Here is an 18,076-nt window from a genome sequence, read left to right as displayed (position 1 = left end):
GTTAGAGTGTGTCACCCCAGTAGTAAGGAGATTACATGAGGAGGGGGTTTGTTACAGTGTGTCACTCCAGTAGTAAGGTGATTACATGAGGAGGAGGTTTGTTACAGTGTGTCAACCCAGTAGTAAGGTGGGGCGAGTAAAAGGGCGGAGCAAGTGGCGGGGTCAAGGGGGCGGCAAAATTCACTTTCGCCTAGGGCGGCAAAAATCCTTGCACCAGCCCTGAGCGGGCTGCACAGGTGGCCCGCATAGGCCGCCTGGCGCCGACGATAAATACGGCCCTGGGTGGTCAGCTGCCTGGGAGAGGCACCTTGAGCTCCGGCGTGGCGCACTGCTGCGCTCAGACGTGAGGTCACGTCACCGTGGGGGTGACGTGACCTCACGTCTAAGCGCAGCAGCGCAACGTCGGAGTTCACTGTACTACCGATCAGTGCGCCTGCCACCCTGGCTGCTCTCTCTCTTGTGGAGAGCTATACTGCAACTAATGTGGGGGAACTATACTGCACCTAATGTGGGGGAACTGTACTGCCAGCCTAATGTGGGGAAACTCTATACTGCACCTAATGTGGGGGGGGGGGGGAACTATACTGCACCTAATGTGGGGGGAACTATACTGCACCTAATGTGGGGGGAACTATACTGCACCTAATGTGGGGGGGAACTATACTGCACCTAATGTGAGGAACTATACTGCACCTAATGTGGGGAACTATACTGCACCTAATGTGGGGAACTATACTGCACCTAATGTGGGGGAACTATACTGCCAGCCTAATGTGGGGAATTATACTGCACCTAATGTGGGGGGGAACTATACTGCACCTAATGTGGGGGGAACTATACTGCACCTAATGTGGGGAACTATACTGCACCTAATGTGGGGAAACTAATATGCTTTAAAATGCATGATTTTACCTTTTATGAGCAAGAAAATGACCACGTGCTGGTATAATGACGCAACACTATGGGGCTGGTATGTAATTTTTTCCAGGGCTGGTTTTCACACCCAGTACGGCCCTGATGGAGGGCGTATGGATACGCCATCGCATCCCGGTACTTAAGGACGGAGGGCGCATTTTCCGATCATTGCCGCTCGCTGGGCAGTGATCGGACCGGGATGACTGCTGAAATCATTCAGCAGGAATCCCGTGCCAATGCTCAGGGGGGTCCATAGATCCTCCCATATCGGCGATCGCCGCAATTCTCCAGTGAGCTCACACTGGCGATTTGCGGCTATTCCGGGTCATACGGGTCTACGGTGACCCAGAAAATAAGGGGAATCGGGGTTGTCCAAGACACCAACGATCCCCCTGAAGGGATAGGAATGAGGTGGCAGGGGTTCAACCCCTCTTATCCCTGCTATTGGTCGTCTAGAAGCGACGACCAATAGCAGATCGGAGGCGAGGGGGGGTTAACTTTCGGTTAATCCGTTCTGCCCACCCACAATAGGTGGTGCAAACCGGGGAAACCGAAGGGGACCGGTGCCGAAGATCCACTTACCCATCGGCGGCAGCAGAGGCGATCATCGGCGGCAGAAGAGGACGGCGATGCGGCTCCCTGGATCCTACGGAAGCCGGCAAGTTGCCTAGCAACATCTGGAGGGGCTACAGTTTGAGACCACTATATAGTGGTCTCTAAACTGTAGCCCTCCAGATGTTGCAAAACTACAACTCCCAGCATGCCCAGACAGCTGTTTGCTTTGTGGGCATTCTGGGATTTGTAGTTTTGCAACAGCTGGAGGGCTACAGTTCGGAGATCACTGTGCAGTGGTCTCTAAACTGTGGCCCTCTAGATGTTGCAAAACTACAACTCCCAGAATGCCCGCACAGCAGTCGCTGTCTGGGCATGCTGGGATTTGTAGTTTTGCAACATTTTGAGGGCCGCAATTTGGAGATCACTGTGCAGTGGTCTCTAAACTGTAGCCCTCCAGATGTTGCAAAAGTGTAAATCCCAGCATGCCCAAACAGCTGTCTCAGCATGCTGGGAGTTGTAGTTGCGTACCTCCAGCTGTTGCATAACTACATCTCCCAGCATGCCCTTTGGCGATCAGTACATGTTGGGAGTTGTAGTTTTGCAACAGCTGGAGGCACACTGATTGGAAAATACTGAGTTAGGTAACAGAACCTAACTGAAGGTTTTCCAACCAGTGTGCCTCCAGCCAGGGCCACCATCAGGGGGGTACAGCCAGTACCCCAGTAAGGGGCCCGAGCTCCCAAGGAGGCCCGGCCCCGCTGCACCCCCCTGCAGTGGCTGGAGGACACATACAGATCAGCCACTGTGTCAGCCTGTCAGAACTCAGGACCTGCGCACCGCAGCTACAGCTGCACACACAGGTCCTGCAGCTAACAGAGTGATACAGTGACCAGAGGTCCGGAGGATACAGAGTCTACTATATACTGTACAGACAGGACACTCACTGCTGCCTCTACTGTCTGCCTCCTCCTCACTGGTTCTGACTCCTCCTGCTGATGGCACACAGGAACAGGAGCTGCTCAGGGGAAGATCTGCTACACTGGGTGAGAGGAGAGCCTCATCATATTACTGTGCGAGGGAGGCTGAGAGTCCTGCTATGTGTGAGGAGGGGGCTGGATAGGGGGGGCCTCTTATGTGGAAAGAAGGGGGAAGGGGGGCTGAGAGTCCTGCTATGTGTGAGGAGGGGGCTGGATAGGGGGTCCTCTTATGTGGAAAGAAGGGGGCAGGGGGGGCTGAGAGTCCTGCTATGTGTGAGGAGGGGGCTGGATAGGGGGGGCCTCTTATGTGGAAAGAAGGGGGCAGGGGGGGCTGAGAGTCCTGCTATGTGTGAGGAGGGGGCTGGATAGGGGGTCCTCTTATGTGGAAAGAAGGGGGCAGGGGGGCTGAGAGTCCTGCTATGTATGAGTAGGGGGCTGGATAGGGGGGCCTCTTATGTGGAGAGAAGGGGGGCAGTGGGCTGAGAGTCCTGCTATGTGTGAGGAGGGGGCTGGATAGGGGGGCCTCTTATGTGGAAAGAAGGGGGCAGGGGGGCTGAGAGTCCTGCTATGTATGAGTAGGGGGCTGGATAGGGGGGCCTCTTATGTGGAGAGAAGGGGGGCAGTGGGCTGAGAGTCCTGCTATGTGTGAGGAGGGGGCTGGATAGGGGGTCCTCTTATGTGGAAAGAAGAAGGAAGGGGGGCTGAGAGTCCTGCTATGTGTGAGGAGGGGGCTGGATAGGGGGGCCTCTTATGTGGAAAGAAGGGGGGCAGGGGGGCTGAGAGTCCTGCTATGTGTGAGGAGGGGGCTGGATAGGGGGGCCTCTTATGTGGAAAGAAGGGGGGCAGGGGGGCTGAGAGTCCTGCTATGTGTGAGGAGGGGGCTGGATAGGGGGGCCTCTTATGTGGAAAGAAGGGGGCAGGGGGGGGCTGAGGAGTCCTGCTATGTGTGAGGAGGGGGGCTGGATAGGGGGGCCTCTTATGTGGAAAGAAGGGGGGCAGGGGGGGGCTGAGAGTCCTGCTATGTGTGAGGAGGGGGCTGGATAGGGGGGCCTCTTATGTGGAAAGAAGGGGGGCTGAGAGTCCTGCTATGTGTGAGGAGGGGGCTGGATAGGGGGGCCTCTTATGTGGAAAGAAGGGGGCAGGGGGGGGCTGAGAGTCCTGCTATGTGTGAGGAGGGGCTGGATAGGGGGGGCCTCTTATGTGGAAAGAAGGGGGGCAGGGGGGGGCTGAGAGTCCTGCTATGTGTGAGGAGGGGCTGGATAGGGGGGGGCCTCTTATGTGGAAAGAAGGGGGCAGGGGGGCTGAGAGTCCTGCTATGTGTGAGGAGGGGGCTGGATAGGGGGGCCTCTTATGTGGAAAGAAGGGGGCACGGGGGCTGAGAGTCCTGCTATGTGTGAGGAGGGGGCTGGATAGGGGGGGCCTCTTATGTGGAAAGAAGGGGGCAGGGGGGGCTGAGAATCCTGCTATGTGTGAGGAGGGGGCTGGATAGGGGTCCTCTTATGTGGAAAGAAGGGGGCAGGGGGGCTGAGAGTCCTGCTATGTGTGAGGAGGGGGCTGGATAGGGGGGCCTCTTATGTGGAAAGAAGGGGGCAGGGAGGGCTGAGAGTCCTGCTATGTGTGAGGAGGGGGCTGGATAGGGGGGTCCTCTTATGTGGAAAGAAGGGGGCAGGGGGGGCTGAGAATCCTGCTATGTGTTGGGGGGGTCTGGATATGGGGGGGCCTGTTATGTGGAGAGAAGGGGGGCAGGGGGGACTGAGAATCCTGCTATGTGTTGGGGGGGCCTCTTATGTGGAGAGAAGGGGGGCAGGGGGGGACTGAGTCCTGCTATGTGTTGGGGGGGTCTGGATAGGGGGGCCTATTATGTGGAAAGAAGGGGGGCAGGGGGGCTAAGAGTCCTGCTATGTGTTGGGGGGGGTCTGGATAGAGGGGCCTCTTATGTGGAGAGTAAGGGGGGCAGGGGCGACTGAGTCCTGCTATGTGTTGGGGGGGTCTGGATAGGGGGGCCTATTATGTGGAAAGAAGGGGGGCAGGGGGGCTAAGAGTCCTGCTATGTGTTAGGGGGGTCTGGATAGGGGGCCCTCTTATGTGGAAAGAAGGGGGGCAGGGGGGGCTGAGAGTCCTGCTATGTGTGAGGAGGGGGCTGGATAGGGTGGCCTGTTATGTGGAGAGAAGGGGGGCAGGGGGGGCTGAGAGTCCTGCTATGTATGAGGTGGGGTCTGGATAGGGGGGGCCTCTTATGTCGAAAGAAGGGGGGCAGGGTAGATGAGAGTCCTGCTATGTGTGAGGGGGGGGGGTCTGGATAGGGAAGGCCTCTTATGTGGAGAGAAGGGGGGCAGGGGGGGCTGAGAGTCCTGCTATGTGTTAGGGGGGGGGTCTGAATAGGGGAGGCCTCTTATGTGAAGAGAAGGTGGGAAGGGGGGCTGAGAGTACTGCTATGTATTGGGGGGTTGGATAGGGGGGGCCTCTTATGTGGATAGAAGGGGTCAGGGGGGGCTGAGAGTCCTGCTATGTGTTGGGGGGGTCTGGATAGGGGGGCCTCTTATGTGGAGAGAAGGTGGGAAGGGGGGCTGAGAGTCCTGCTATGTGTTAGGTGGGGGGGTCTGGATAGGGGGGGGGGGCTGTTATGTGGAGAGAAGGGGGTCAGGGGGGACGAGAGTCCTGCTATGTGTTAGGGGGGGTCTGGATAGGGGGGGCCTCTTATGTGGAGAGAAGGTGGGAAGGGGGGCTGAGAGTCCTGCTATGTGTTAGGGGGGGGTCTGGATAGGGGGGGCCTCTTATGTGGAGAGAAGGGGTCTGAGAGTCCTGCTATGTATGAGGTGGGGTCTGGATAGGGGGGGTGCCTGTTATGTGGAGAGTAGGGGGGGCAGGGGGGGTCTGAGAGTCCTGCTATGTGTTGGGGGGGGTCTAGATAGTGGGGCCTGTTATGTGGAGAGAAGGGGGTCAGAGGGGCTGAGAGTCCTGCTATGTGTGAGATGGGGGGGAGGCTGGACCCTTGGGGTGGGTCTCAGGACTAATTTACTCAGGTCCCTGTGAAAAATATAACTGGGAAAATAGTGTAAAAACATTTTTAACATTCGCACAAATGCTGGTTTTACCCCAAAATTTTCATTTTCACAAGGGAAAATAGGAAAAAAGCCCCACAAAATTTGCAACCCCATTTCTTCTGAGTAAGAACATACCCCATATGTGGACATCAAGTGCTCTGCTGGCGCACTACAATGCTCAGAAGAGAAGGAGTGCCATTGGGATTTTGGAGAGAAAATTTGTCCGGAATTGAAGGCTACATGTGTTTACAAAGCCCCCATAGTGCCAGAACAATGGACCGCCCCCTCCCCCCCACATGTGACCCCATTTTGGAAACTACACCCCTCACGGAATTTTGTAAGGGGTGCAGTGAGCATTTATGCCCCACTGGTGTCTGACCAATTTTTGGAACAGTGGTCCATGAAAATGAAAATTGTAATTTTTCATTTGCACAGCCCACTGTTACAAAGATCTGTCAAACGCCAGTGGGGTGTAAATGCTCACTGCACCGCTTATTAAATTCTGTGAGGGGTGTATTTTCCAAAATGGGGTCACATGTGGGGGGGTTTACTGTTCTGGCACCACGGGGTGCTTTGTAAACGCCACATGGGGTCAAAAATTTTGGGGGCATTTTCTCCTATTACCCCTTGTAAAAATGTAAAATTTTTGGGGAAAAACTGCATTTTAGTGAAAAAAAATTTTTTTTCATTGAGGGGTGTAGTTTCCAAAATAGTATGCCATGTGTTTATTTTTTTTTTTATTTTTTTTTGCTTGCTGTTCTGGCACAATAGGGGCTTCCTAAATGTAACATGCCCCCCAAAAAACATTTCAGCAAAGTTTGCTTTCCAAAATCCAAATGTGACTCCTTCTCTTCTGAATATTGCAGTTCGCCCGCAGAGAATTTTACGTCCTAACATGGGGTATTTCCATACTCAGAAGATATAGGGTTACAAATATTGGGGGGCATTTTCTCCCATTACCCTTTGTAAGAATTGTAAATTAAAAAAAAAAAAACTGCACTTTAGTGAAAAAATCGTTTTTTCATTTACACATCCGACTTTAAAGAAAAGTCGTCAAACACCTGTGGGGTGTTAAGGTTCACTGGACCCCTTGTTACATGCCTTGAGGGGTGTAGTTTCCAAAATAGTATACCATGTGGGGTTTATTTTATTTTTATTTTTGCTGTTCTGGCACCATAGGGTCTTCCTAAATGTGACATGCCCCTCAAAAACCATTTCAGAAAAACTCACTCTCCAAAATCCCATTGTTGCTCCTTCCCTTCTGAGCCTTCTACTGTGCTTGCCGAGCACTTCACATACACATATGAGGTATTAATTGGGTTACAAATTTTGGGGGGGGGGGGGGGGTTCTCCTATTACCCCTTGTGGTGGATGACTATGTGAGCTTCCTCTCTATTCATACAGGGTAAAAGAGACCTCCATTCTGGTCAGATCCCTACCAATAAGCTAGCTATTACCGATCCTGTGGACAGATGATCATTTAAAATATTGGAGTTTCCCCTTTAATCCTCTCCTGTGCCTCATAGTGATCCTTAGATAATATTAGAGGAACACTTTCCAAACTCTGTAACACCCTCTCTGGAAAATATTGGTAAATCCTGGGTGGTGGAAAACCCTAGAGATTACCCATTTTTAGAATCTGTCTATGGTGTAAAATAAAGACAACCATACAATGTTCATGGACAACTTTGCATTTATTATCTGAGACCTAGTAAAGAAGATTGTTCAGCAAAGTCAATTGTCAACCTGTCTACATCTTATATAGAACTTATCCTTCTCCCATAACTAAGACTGGACACTCAAAAATAATTTATGTTGCTCGGCTTAAAAAATAGGTCCTAATGGTGGTGAAGCCGTATCATGACATATATACTGTACATTAATGACTATGGACCTACAACCTAATGTATGTGGGTGATGACCACTTATTGGATGTAGCAGAACATTACAGGCCCTTAAAAGGCTTTATTATTCCTGCCATTACAGCAGGTACAATATCTGGTTATTCCTGCACCAGGATCATTTGGATTCCCCCACAACCACCCTTGTTATAACCTTCCAGCAGAGTCTATGGGCACCACTGCCAACCTATACAGCACATAAAAGTCACATCACTCTGCTCCATCTACTAATAAAACAGCACTACAAGAACCAGCCATGAATGTCTCCATTTTTCTGGACACTAGGCTATCACCATGATGCCCACATTACAGTGTATATGGATGCACAGGTGGACCACTTGCAGCAGGTGCCACCTGATGTTGCTATGACAACACATCACCTGGACAACGGCTGTTGTTGTTGTTGTTTACCCACAACTGTCAGTTGGACCGAGCGGACGGACGTCTACAGGATCCCAAAGATGGCGGCTACTGGAGGAAGAGGAGATGGCGAGAAGGAGAGAGGAAAGAAGATGAAGAGAGAAGAGGAGGACGAGGAGGAGGAGAAGAGAGGAGATGAGAGGAAGAAGAAAGAGGTGAGCGAGGAGCTGAAGAGAGGAAAGAAGAGGAAGAGAGAAGAGAGCGAGGAGGTGGAGAAGGAGAGAGGAGCGAAGAGGAAGAGAGAAGAGCGCGAGGAGGAGGAGAAGAGAGGAGATGAGAGGAAGAAGAAAGAGGTGAGCGAGGAGCTGAAGAGAGGAAAGAAGAGGAAGAGAGAAGAGAGCGAGGAGGTGGAGAAGGAGAGAGGAGCGAAGAGGAAGAGAGAAGAGGAGCACGAGGAGGAGGAGAAGAGAGAAGAGGAGAGGAAGAAGGAAGATGAGAGCAAGGAGGGGAAGAGAGGGAAGAAGAGGAAGAGAGAAGAGGAGATCGAAGAGGAGGAGAAGAGAGGGAAGAAGAGGAAGAGAGAAGAGGAGGAGAAGAGAGGAGAGGAGAGGAAGAAGGAAAAGGAGAGCGAGGAGGAGGAAAAGAAGAGGAGAGGAGAGGATGCCAGAGTATTGGAAGATGAGGAGCCAAGACCAGGCACCAGTCAGGCCCCCGGAACATCAAGCAAATACCCCAAATTTAACATCAAACACCTTACTGTCCATCAGGTATTGGGTAGGGGCAGCTTTGGAGTGGTAAGTTTATTTAAGTTTATTTTGATGTTGAATGGACAATCAATGTAATTTTATTTCATATGTATTTAATGTGCAGCTGAATGTAGGCTATTGCTTTCTGTTATCAGCCCTTATGCTCATGAGGATAGCTGTACATAATGGGGTGAATAACAGACAGTACAGTAAATAACCAGCCCCCATGATCACTCCTATATATCACATATCTGCAGCACTAGAGACCTCCAGTAATGTCTATATCCCTGTGTGTGACAGATATCGGGCCCTTATATAACGCTGCACTGTAATAAGTCCCCATATTAGATCTGGTCTGCTAGAGAGGGGTATTAGACCGTATTAGAGAGTAATCCCTATCTAATTTTCCTTAACTAGTTAGTTACCTTAATAATGATTTTTCTATGTCTGGTAAAATTATTGCCAGAAAATAGATGTCGGTGATTTTCCTCCCCATAATATAGTTTTTGGGAGTAAAACTTTTTTTTTTACTTAGCACCAGCAAGGGCAAAGCTATAGGGAGTACAGAGGTAATTATACCGGGGCCCTGGTGCCTAACGGGACCCCAAAGCACATCTGCCCTATAAGTGACCAGTATTATAATTGGCAGATGGGGCCCAGAAGCTACAAGTTACACCTCTGAGCACCAGTATATTCAACCACTGCCCTGTGGGATTTTCTGTTGTTTTTCTCTTCATTTATGTATTTTATGATGTATTGTTTACGTATATTTAATAAAATAATGTCTTTTTTTGAGATTGTTGTTGGGAAGTCTTCTTTGTTTCTGTAGAATTTAATGTTTAATGGTATAGTTTGTAGGACATTTATTGACAGAAATTTTGAAAATACATTGGGGGAGATTTAGTAAAACCTGTCTGGTGGAAAAGTTGCTGAGTTGCCCATAGCAACCAATCAGATCGCTTCTTTCATTTTTGAAAAGGCCTGTAAAAAATGAAAGAAGTGATCTGATTGGTTGCTATGGGCAACTCAGCAACTTTTCGCCTGGACAGGTTTTGATAAATCTCCCCATTGTTATTTATCTGCCTGGTTTTCTTCTATATATATATGAAAATGGCGCAGCGCTCAAAAATTGTAGAAATGTAGAAAAAACTGTGAATTTATTCCTTCATGTCCAACAAAAGGCTTTTTTTGTTGGACATGAAGGAATAAATTCACAGTTTTTTCTACATTTGTACAATTTTGGAGCGCTGCGCCATTTTCTTCTATTGCATGGACTGTGATCTGGTCGGGGGGCGCTGGCTCTGTGCACTTTTGGTTCAGTAGTGCAGCATTGACTGAGTAAATATATATATATACTTTTCTTTTTTTCTTTTTTTTCTTTTTTCCTTAGGGGAGATTGATAAAAACCTGTGCAGAGATAAGGTTGCCCAGTTGCCCATAGCAACCAATCAGATCGCTTTTTTTAATTTTTCAAAGGCCTTTTCAAAATGAAAGAAGTGATATGATTGGTTGCTATGGGCAACTACATTCTGCAGTTTTGTGTGAAATACTCTGAAATAGTTGTGTGAAAAGTTAGGATTTTTTTTTATTCCAGATTCTTTACTTGTAAGAAAGATATAGGATTATATATATAATTTATGCCACATACATTAGTCATTTATGTGCATCTATGTCTACTCTTTGTTGGCATCATTTGTTAAATGTTATTTTACTTTTTTAGGACGTTAACAGGGTTTAGAAATTTGGCAACAATTTTCTAAATTTTATATTTTTAGAGACCAATTCAGTTCAGAAGTGGATCTGAGGGGCCTACGTGTTAGAACCCACTCATTATATGAACTGTACCCCTCAAAGTAATAAAAATGACTATTAGCCGTGAAGTCATGATACTCCGGCCCCTGTATCGCCAGTCATTACGCACACAGCGAGTTTGCTCTGTGCAGTGATGACAGCGGGGTGCCACAGCCGAGATCGCGGGGGTCCCCAGCACCGGGACCCCCGCGATCAGACATCTTATCCCATATCCTTTGGATAGAGGATAAGATGTCTAGGGTAGGAGTACCCCTTTAAGTACCAGGGCACCAAGATGTATATTTACCTCTAATGAGAGAGATTTATTAAAACCTGTGCAGAGGATAAGTTGACCAGTTGCCCATAGCAACCAATCAGATTGCTTCTTTATTTTTTTTGAAAATGAAAGCAGCGATCTGATTGGTTGCTATGGGCAACTGCTCCACTTTTCCTCTGCACAGGTCTTTATACATCTCCCCCAATGTTCTTAAGGGGTTATCATTCTGATAATACACTGTAACAAAAACCTCCTTATGTCCCTATCATCATGATAACACACTGTAAGAAACCTCCCCATGTAATCACCTTACTACTGGGGTGACACACTGTAACAAACCTCCTCCTCATGTAATCTACTTACTACTGGGGGGACACACTGTAACAAACCTCCTCCTCATGTAATATCCTTACTACTTGGGTGACACACTGTAACAAACCTCCTCCTCATGTAATCTCCTTACTACTGGTGTGACACACTGTAACAAAACTCCTCCTCATGTAATTACCTTACTACTGGGGTGACACACTGTAATATACCCTCTCCTCATGTAATCTTCTTACTACTGGGGTGACACACTGTAACAAACCTCCTCCTCATGTAATCTTCTTACTACTGGGGTGACACACTGTAACAAAACTTCTCCTCATGTCATCTCCTTACTACTGGAGTGACACACTGTAACAAACCCCCTCCTCATGCAATCTCCTTACTACTGGGGTGACACACTGTAACAAGCCTCCTCCTCATGTAATCTCCTTACTACTTGGGTGACACACTGTAAAAAACCTCCTCCTCATGTAATCTCTTTACTACTGGGGTGACACACTGTAACAAACCTCCTCCTCATGTAATCTCATTACTACTGGGGTGACACACTGTAACAAACCTCCTCCTCGTGTAATCTCCTTACTACTGGGGTGACACACTGAAACAATCCCTCTCCTCATGTAATCTCCTTACTACTGGGGTGACACACTGTAACAAACCTCCTCATCATGCAATATCCTTACTACTGGGATGACACACTGTAACAAACCTCCTCCTCATGTAACCTCCTTAATACTTGGGTGATACACTGTAACAAACCTCCTCATGTAATCTCCTTACTACTGGGGTGACACACTGTAACCAACCCTCTCCTCATGTAATCTCCTTACTACTGGGGTGACACACTGTAACAAACCTCCTCCTCATGTAATCTCCTTACTACTGGGGTGACACACTGTAACCAACCCTCTCCTCATGTAATCTCCTTACTACTGGGGTGACACACTGTAACAAACCTCCTCCTCATGTAATCTCCTTACTACTGGGGTGACACACTGTAACAAACCTTCTCCTCATGTAATCTCTTTACTACTGTGGTGACACACAGTAACAAACTTCCTCCTCATGTAACCTCCTTACTACTTGGATGACACACTGTAACAAACCTCCTCATCATGTAATCTCCTTACTACTGGGGTGACACACTGTAACAAACCTCCTCCTCATGTAATATCCTTACTACTGGGATGACACACTGTAACAAACCTCCTCATCATGTAATCTCCTTACTACTGGGGTGACACTGTAACAAATCTACTCCCCATGTAATATCCTTACTACTGGGATGACACACTGTAACAAACCCTCTCCCCATGTAACTTCCTTACTACTGGGGTGACACACTGTAACAAACCTCCTCCTCATGTAATCTCCTCACAACTGGGGTGACACACTGTAACAAACCTCCTCATCATGTAATCTACTTACTACTGGGGTGACACACTGTAACAAACCTCCTCCTCATGTAATCTCCTTACTACTGGGGTGACACACTGTAACAAATCTCCTTCCATGTAATTACCTTACTGGGCTGACATGTGACCTCTCCTCCAGCTCAGCCCCGCCTCCTCTACAGCATCACACAGGTCCTTCAACCACAATCTTTTCTCTCCTCCACAGCTAAGCTCCGCCCCCACACGTGATGATGACATCATCACAGGTCCTACACCTTCAGCATCTAGCAGTCCGGGCCAGGGGAGGAGACGGAGAGAGAGTAAGAACAGAGAGGTCGGGTCGGTCCTGCAGGACTAATGTAATAGGGACGGCGTTCCTCCTGTGGAAAAAACAAAGGAACGCTGTTCCTGCGCGTTCCTGCAGGACTCGAGCCCTGTTTGTTTCACAGAAATTAAATCAAAGTGGAAGTGGAATTCAAAAAAAAGTGACTTAACGCTGTAGGGCGTACATTTATGGTAGGTTGGAGATTCCATAGATTTTCTCGTTGTAATGACTCTGTAAATTAACCTATGTGGTATTGAAAATGCATAATATTTCCCATAGTCTTTCATTTGCTCAATTGCTCCCTTTGCTTTCTTTCAGGTGGGCCTGGCATCAGTCCCCGGCCGAAACAACTACGTCGCCATCAAAGGTATCACCAAAACAGCGGACAATGCAGCAATCCTACAGAGAGAGCGACGGATACTCCTGCTGGCCCGAGACTGCCCGTTCCTGTGTCACCTGTATGCTGCACAGCAGTCTCAGGACCATGCCTTCTTCATCACCGAGTACCTGTCCGGCGGCAGCTTGGAGGCTTTACTCAGAGTGTACAGCAGTCTAAACATCGAAATAGTAAGATTCTTCACAGCAGAGATTGCATGTGGCCTCCATTTCCTTCACAGACAGAACATCGTCCACCGGTAAGTATAACTTCCTTGTCATGTTGTGAATAAGGAATAGGAAAGAGGCCTCCAATACCAGAGAAGATCCAGCACTCAGGTTTGGGTTAAAAATCTTCCAGCTTTATTTTGAATATATTGAAATGTCCAGTGGGCTACAGATTATATAAAAACCAACGCGATTCGCTGATGTCTTTTTCAAGGCTTAAAGGGGCACTGTCATTTTAAAAAACGTTTTATATTTTGTAGTACTACTGATAAAATGACTTTTATTAAAAATACATTTAATTAAAAACATTAAAATTTTACTAAAAAATTAAAATTAAAATAGCCGCCACTAGAGGTCATCTATCTTTATGCAGACAGACTACTCTGTATTTTGCAGCATACTAAATACCATAAAGCATGTTGGTATCCAGTATAGGAGATCACTGCTGCACCACTGCAGCCTTCAGCTGTTCTGAAACTACAACTCCCATGTTCGAATTTGTAGTTTTGCAACAGCTGAAGGCACCACTGCTCTAACACAATGCTTTACAAACACTAAAGCTCCAGCTGTTGTAAAACAACAACTCCCAGCATGCTTGAACAGCCAAAGCTTTTTCTGACTCCTGAATGACAAAGAGGCTGATCATACATTCATGAGTATGTAGAAGCTGAATGACACATATAGTGACAGCTATGTTGATTAGCATCCAGCTTTACTAGGAACAGATAGAACATATGTGCATAAAAACTACTGTGCTTTTATCATTGAAATCCTTGCACTAATTTATAAAGATCTATTTTTATATTTACACATTTAATATTGTATATACTCACCATAATGTCTTAGGAATACTGCAGGCAAACTCCAATAATCTTCCTCTCTGTGTAACATGTACAGCATGAAACCAGAGAGGAAAGGGTTACAGGAGGGCAGTGATTTGCAGACTGCCAGGCTGCTCCCAGACTCAGAGCAGATGACTTATCCACAGTGAGAGAGAGAGACGCCCCTTCCCCAAGGCAAGAAGACAAAGGAAGTGAGCAAGATATGAATGCTACTTGTTAGGGATATATAGGTCCTAGACCCATAACATTTATATATGTTTATTATCAGGATTAGGTACTGAGTAACATTTTTTATTTTTTTGGCACAATGACAGGTACGTTTTAAAGTAATGGCCCTCGACACGATATAAATAGTATATAAGAAAAAAGAAAAACCTTTTTGTTTGTGCACCTGTATAATCACCAACACTTTCAAAGATACAAAAAAATAACTCCTTATTGACTAACATCATTTTGCAAGGGGTGTACACAATAAAGATAAACAATAGATAAGTATAATATAATGGGATACCATGATATTAATAATCATTTAAATGATAATAATAGTATACATACATAACATAAATCCCACCATATAAACTAATGTTATAAATCCTGTAGTATAGTGGCAGGAGTAAAAAGGCAGCACACAAGAGAGATCCAGCAAGGAGGTTTAATAGAAATACATTATGTCACGCCCCCCTCCCACAGACTTGCATTGTGGGGGCTGGGCGGGACATCACATGGGGGCGGAGTTGGGACATTACAATACTCTGGCCCCATAGTAGTGACCCAGCAGACTCGGAGGCTGCAGCGCTACATGCAGCTCCCACAGGTGCATGCGAGATGGGACCCCCGCAGCGGTGGGACCCCCGCGATCAGACATCTTATCCCCTATTCTTTGGATATGGGATAAGATGTCTTAGGGCCGGAGTACTAGTTTAAGACCATTGGGAATTCTAGTATCCATTTTTAATATCCACAAGACCTCCCTTGGACATCCCATTAACCGGTTACATCTAAGTGGTGAGCTGTAAAAAATCATTTTTCCTTCTTTATTGTAAATAATCCACCCAACTTTCCATCAGTGAATTTTGAATAATTTTACTATTGTTTTTTATTTATCAATCTTTTTTCTTCTTTAATTGCAGAGATATCAAGCCAGATAACATCATGCTGGATCGAGATGGACACATCTGCATCATAGACCTCGGACTTGCCCAAGATGGCGTCACCTCCTCCAACAAGATCCAAGGAGTGACAGGCACATTACTTTACATGGCCCCAGAGGTGCTCCAGAGGAAGAGTTACCATGCAGCGGTTGACTGGTGGAGCCTGGGGATTGTTGTATCCCGGATGTCAGCAGGACGTTCCCCATTCTACTTTGGCTGCGACAGAGAAATGGCTCGCGATTCCATCACCAGAGAGAAGCCTAATATTCCATCTTGGCTCCCTGCTGACCTGAAACATCTGATCCAACAACTGCTGCACAAGAATCCTGAGAAGCGGCTGGGTGTGAACAGGAACATCAGAGAACATCCATTCTTCACCACCATCAACTGGGAGGAACTGGAGCAGAAGAGAGCACAGCCGCCATTTACACCATTCGAGGCAGCTCTGAAGAAGGGAGACCTGCGGTGGTCAGAGGTAGAGACAGCTCTTCACCCCTTGGAAGGATTCTCCTTCATAGCTCCAAGCTGGGAATGGTAAGATCAGCCCACGGCCCAGAGCTCTGTACCATCTGAGTGCTGCACCCAGGAGCGGCCTGTGCTTGTAACACCTCAGCACAGACCTGGTAAGTATCACACATCATCACACATACATTAGGATCACACACATACAGGTAGATAGAAATATACACACAGGTACATATATAGATAGTATAGACACATACACACAGACACACACACAACAGATAGGGGTAGATATCGGCTCTGATCCTGGGACTTGTTCCGATCGCCATATTTGGGGTCAGGAAGGAATTTTTCCCCTTTGAGGACAATTGGCTTATTCCTCAAGGGTTTTTTTTGCCTTCCTTGGGATCATCTCAGCCATAAATAGGTCAAGTATGATAAATCTTTAATTTATTACTAAATATTCCCACAAATAAAATAATATAAAAATAAATTATAAAAAAAAAAAGGTATAGCATATAAAGTATTTATAACATATAGTTTTCCATATTAGATAGGTCAGGTACTGGCTTTTGATCCTGGGACTTGTTCCGATCGCCATATTTGGGGTCAGGAAGAAATTTTCCCCCCTTACATAAGGATAATTGGCTCTTTCCTCAAGGGGGTTTTCGTCTTCCTTTGGATCAACACAGTATATAAAAATGCTTTACCTATACATTTATATTTCACACATAGCAAAATAGAACATAACACACATTTCTATGCCTCGCAGTATCCCCAGTATACCCTTCCTATAAATAAAAAGTCCTTTTTTCCTTTTACATCATTGTGTCTGTGTCTTTATTTTCATTGGATGGTCATGTATTGTTTTAATAAACCTCTTTGAGAAGACACCCCCCCCCCCCCAAAAAAAAACAAAAAAAATGTATTTAACCCCTTAACGACCAAGGACGTATATTTACATCCTTGGCCGGCTCCCGCGATATAACGCGGGGTCACGTGGTGACCCCACGTCATATCGGGTCGGTCCCGGCATGTATCTGATTCCGGGAACCGGGGCTAATAGCACGCGGCAGCGATCGCTATTAAACCTGCCCGCCTGCTCAGCGGGGCTGATCGGGACCACCGCAGTGATAATGCGGTGTCCCGATCAGCTGGGACAAGAGCGGAGGTCCTCTTACCTGCCTCCGGCGTGTCCCCTCTGCGATTGATTGCTCCAAGACTGAGATTCAGGCTTGAGCAATCGACCACCGATAACCCTGATCACTGCAAAGCTATGGCTTTGCAGGGATCAGGGTAAAAGATCAGTGTGTGCAGTGTTATAGGTCCCTATGGGAGCTATAACACTGCAAAAAAAAAGTGTTAAAAAAAAAGTTAATAAATGTGATTTAACCCTTTCCTTAATAAAAGTTCAAATCACCCCCCTTTTCCCATAAAAAAAACACCATGTAAATAAAAATAAATATAAACATAGGTGGTAGAAAAAATGAATAAAAAAACGATCAAAAAGTCTGATCATTACAAAATGATACCGCTAAAAACTTCAGATCATGGCACAAAAAATGAGCCCTCATACCGCCCCATACGCAGAAAAATAAAAAAGGTATAGGGGTCAGAATATGACAATTTTAAACATATAAATTTTTTTGCATGTAGTTATGATTTTTTCCAGAAGTACGACAAAATCAAACCTATATAAGTAGGGTATCATTTTAACCGTATGGACCTACAGAATAAAGATAAGGTGTCATTTTTACCGAAAAATATACTGCGTAGAAACGGAAGCCCCCAAAATTACAAAATGGCGTTTTTTCTTCAATTTTGTCGCACAATGATTATTTTTTTCCGTTTCGCCGTAGATTTTTGGGTAAAATGACTGATGTCACTGCAAAGTAGAATTGGTGGCTCAAAAAATAAGCCATAATATGGATTTCTAGGTGCAAAATTGAAAGGGTTATGATTTTAAAAGGTGAGGAAAAAATGAAAGTGCAAAAACGGAAAAACCAGTGGTCCTTAAGGGGTTAAAAGTGGGCTTCTATGTGGGTGGTCTTTTTAAAAACATGTGTAGAAGTAAAAATAAAAAAGAATCGGGAGGCAGCGCCTCGTGTGTTACCCTCGCAAGGTGGGGGATTCTAGGAATAAAGGAAGTAAACACACCCAGGGTTTGGTCTGGGCGGCCACTCACCTTAGAGAAAAGAAAATGCGCATCACCCTTAGTTCCGGGGTACCATAGATTTCAGAGGAAGCTGCTCAGCCTAGGGGTGGTCACTGGAAGGGGGCAACCCAACCCGTCCGTATGGATGTCAGAAAGAAAAAAAAAGAAGAAAACCACCGTATCCAGGCGCTGCTTCGTCCACCAATAATCCAAAGATGCAGGATTTTAAATAAAGATGTAGATTTTAT

At 46.7% G+C, this 18,076-nt stretch overlaps 1 protein-coding gene across 4 annotated transcripts; it reads left to right on the top strand.

Moving 5' to 3' along the window:
• The first annotated feature begins 2,316 nt into the window (after window positions 1-2,316).
• Window positions 2,317-16,488, top strand: LOC130283004 (protein kinase C delta type-like). Of its 4 annotated transcripts, none has more exons than XM_056532097.1 (3): window positions 2,317-2,513; window positions 12,934-13,250; window positions 15,191-16,488. In XM_056532097.1, exons 1-3 carry the CDS (start codon window positions 2,466-2,468, stop codon window positions 15,747-15,749), a joined length of 924 nt encoding a protein of 307 aa, XP_056388072.1. In that variant the 5' UTR covers window positions 2,317-2,465; the 3' UTR covers window positions 15,750-16,488. The 4 variants fall into 4 exon arrangements, with proteins under 4 accessions (XP_056388072.1, XP_056388069.1, XP_056388070.1 ...); XM_056532094.1 differs by lacking the exon at window positions 2,317-2,513 and adding an exon at window positions 7,788-8,105; XM_056532095.1 differs by lacking the exon at window positions 2,317-2,513 and adding an exon at window positions 7,789-7,967.
• The last annotated feature ends 1,588 nt before the right edge of the window (window positions 16,489-18,076 follow it).

Source organism: Hyla sarda, chromosome 7 (assembly GCF_029499605.1).
Source record: "Hyla sarda isolate aHylSar1 chromosome 7, aHylSar1.hap1, whole genome shotgun sequence".
NCBI classification, from domain to species: domain Eukaryota; kingdom Metazoa; phylum Chordata; class Amphibia; order Anura; family Hylidae; genus Hyla; species Hyla sarda.
The sequence above is the reverse complement of the archived record's forward strand: the minus strand, read 5'-3'. Positions and strand labels throughout refer to the sequence as shown.

Excerpts from the sequence above, each read along its gene's own strand:
- LOC130283004 (XM_056532094.1), top strand. The coding sequence starts at position 7,854 with ATGGCGGCTACTGGAGGAAGAGGAGATGGCGAGAAGGAGAGAGGAAAG. Across the intron at positions 8,106-12,933 it reads ATGAGAGGAAGAAGAAAGAG|GTGGGCCTGGCATCAGTCCC; the intron begins GTGAGCGAGGAG and ends GCTTTCTTTCAG. Across the intron at positions 13,251-15,190 it reads AGACAGAACATCGTCCACCG|AGATATCAAGCCAGATAACA; the intron begins GTAAGTATAACT and ends CTTTAATTGCAG.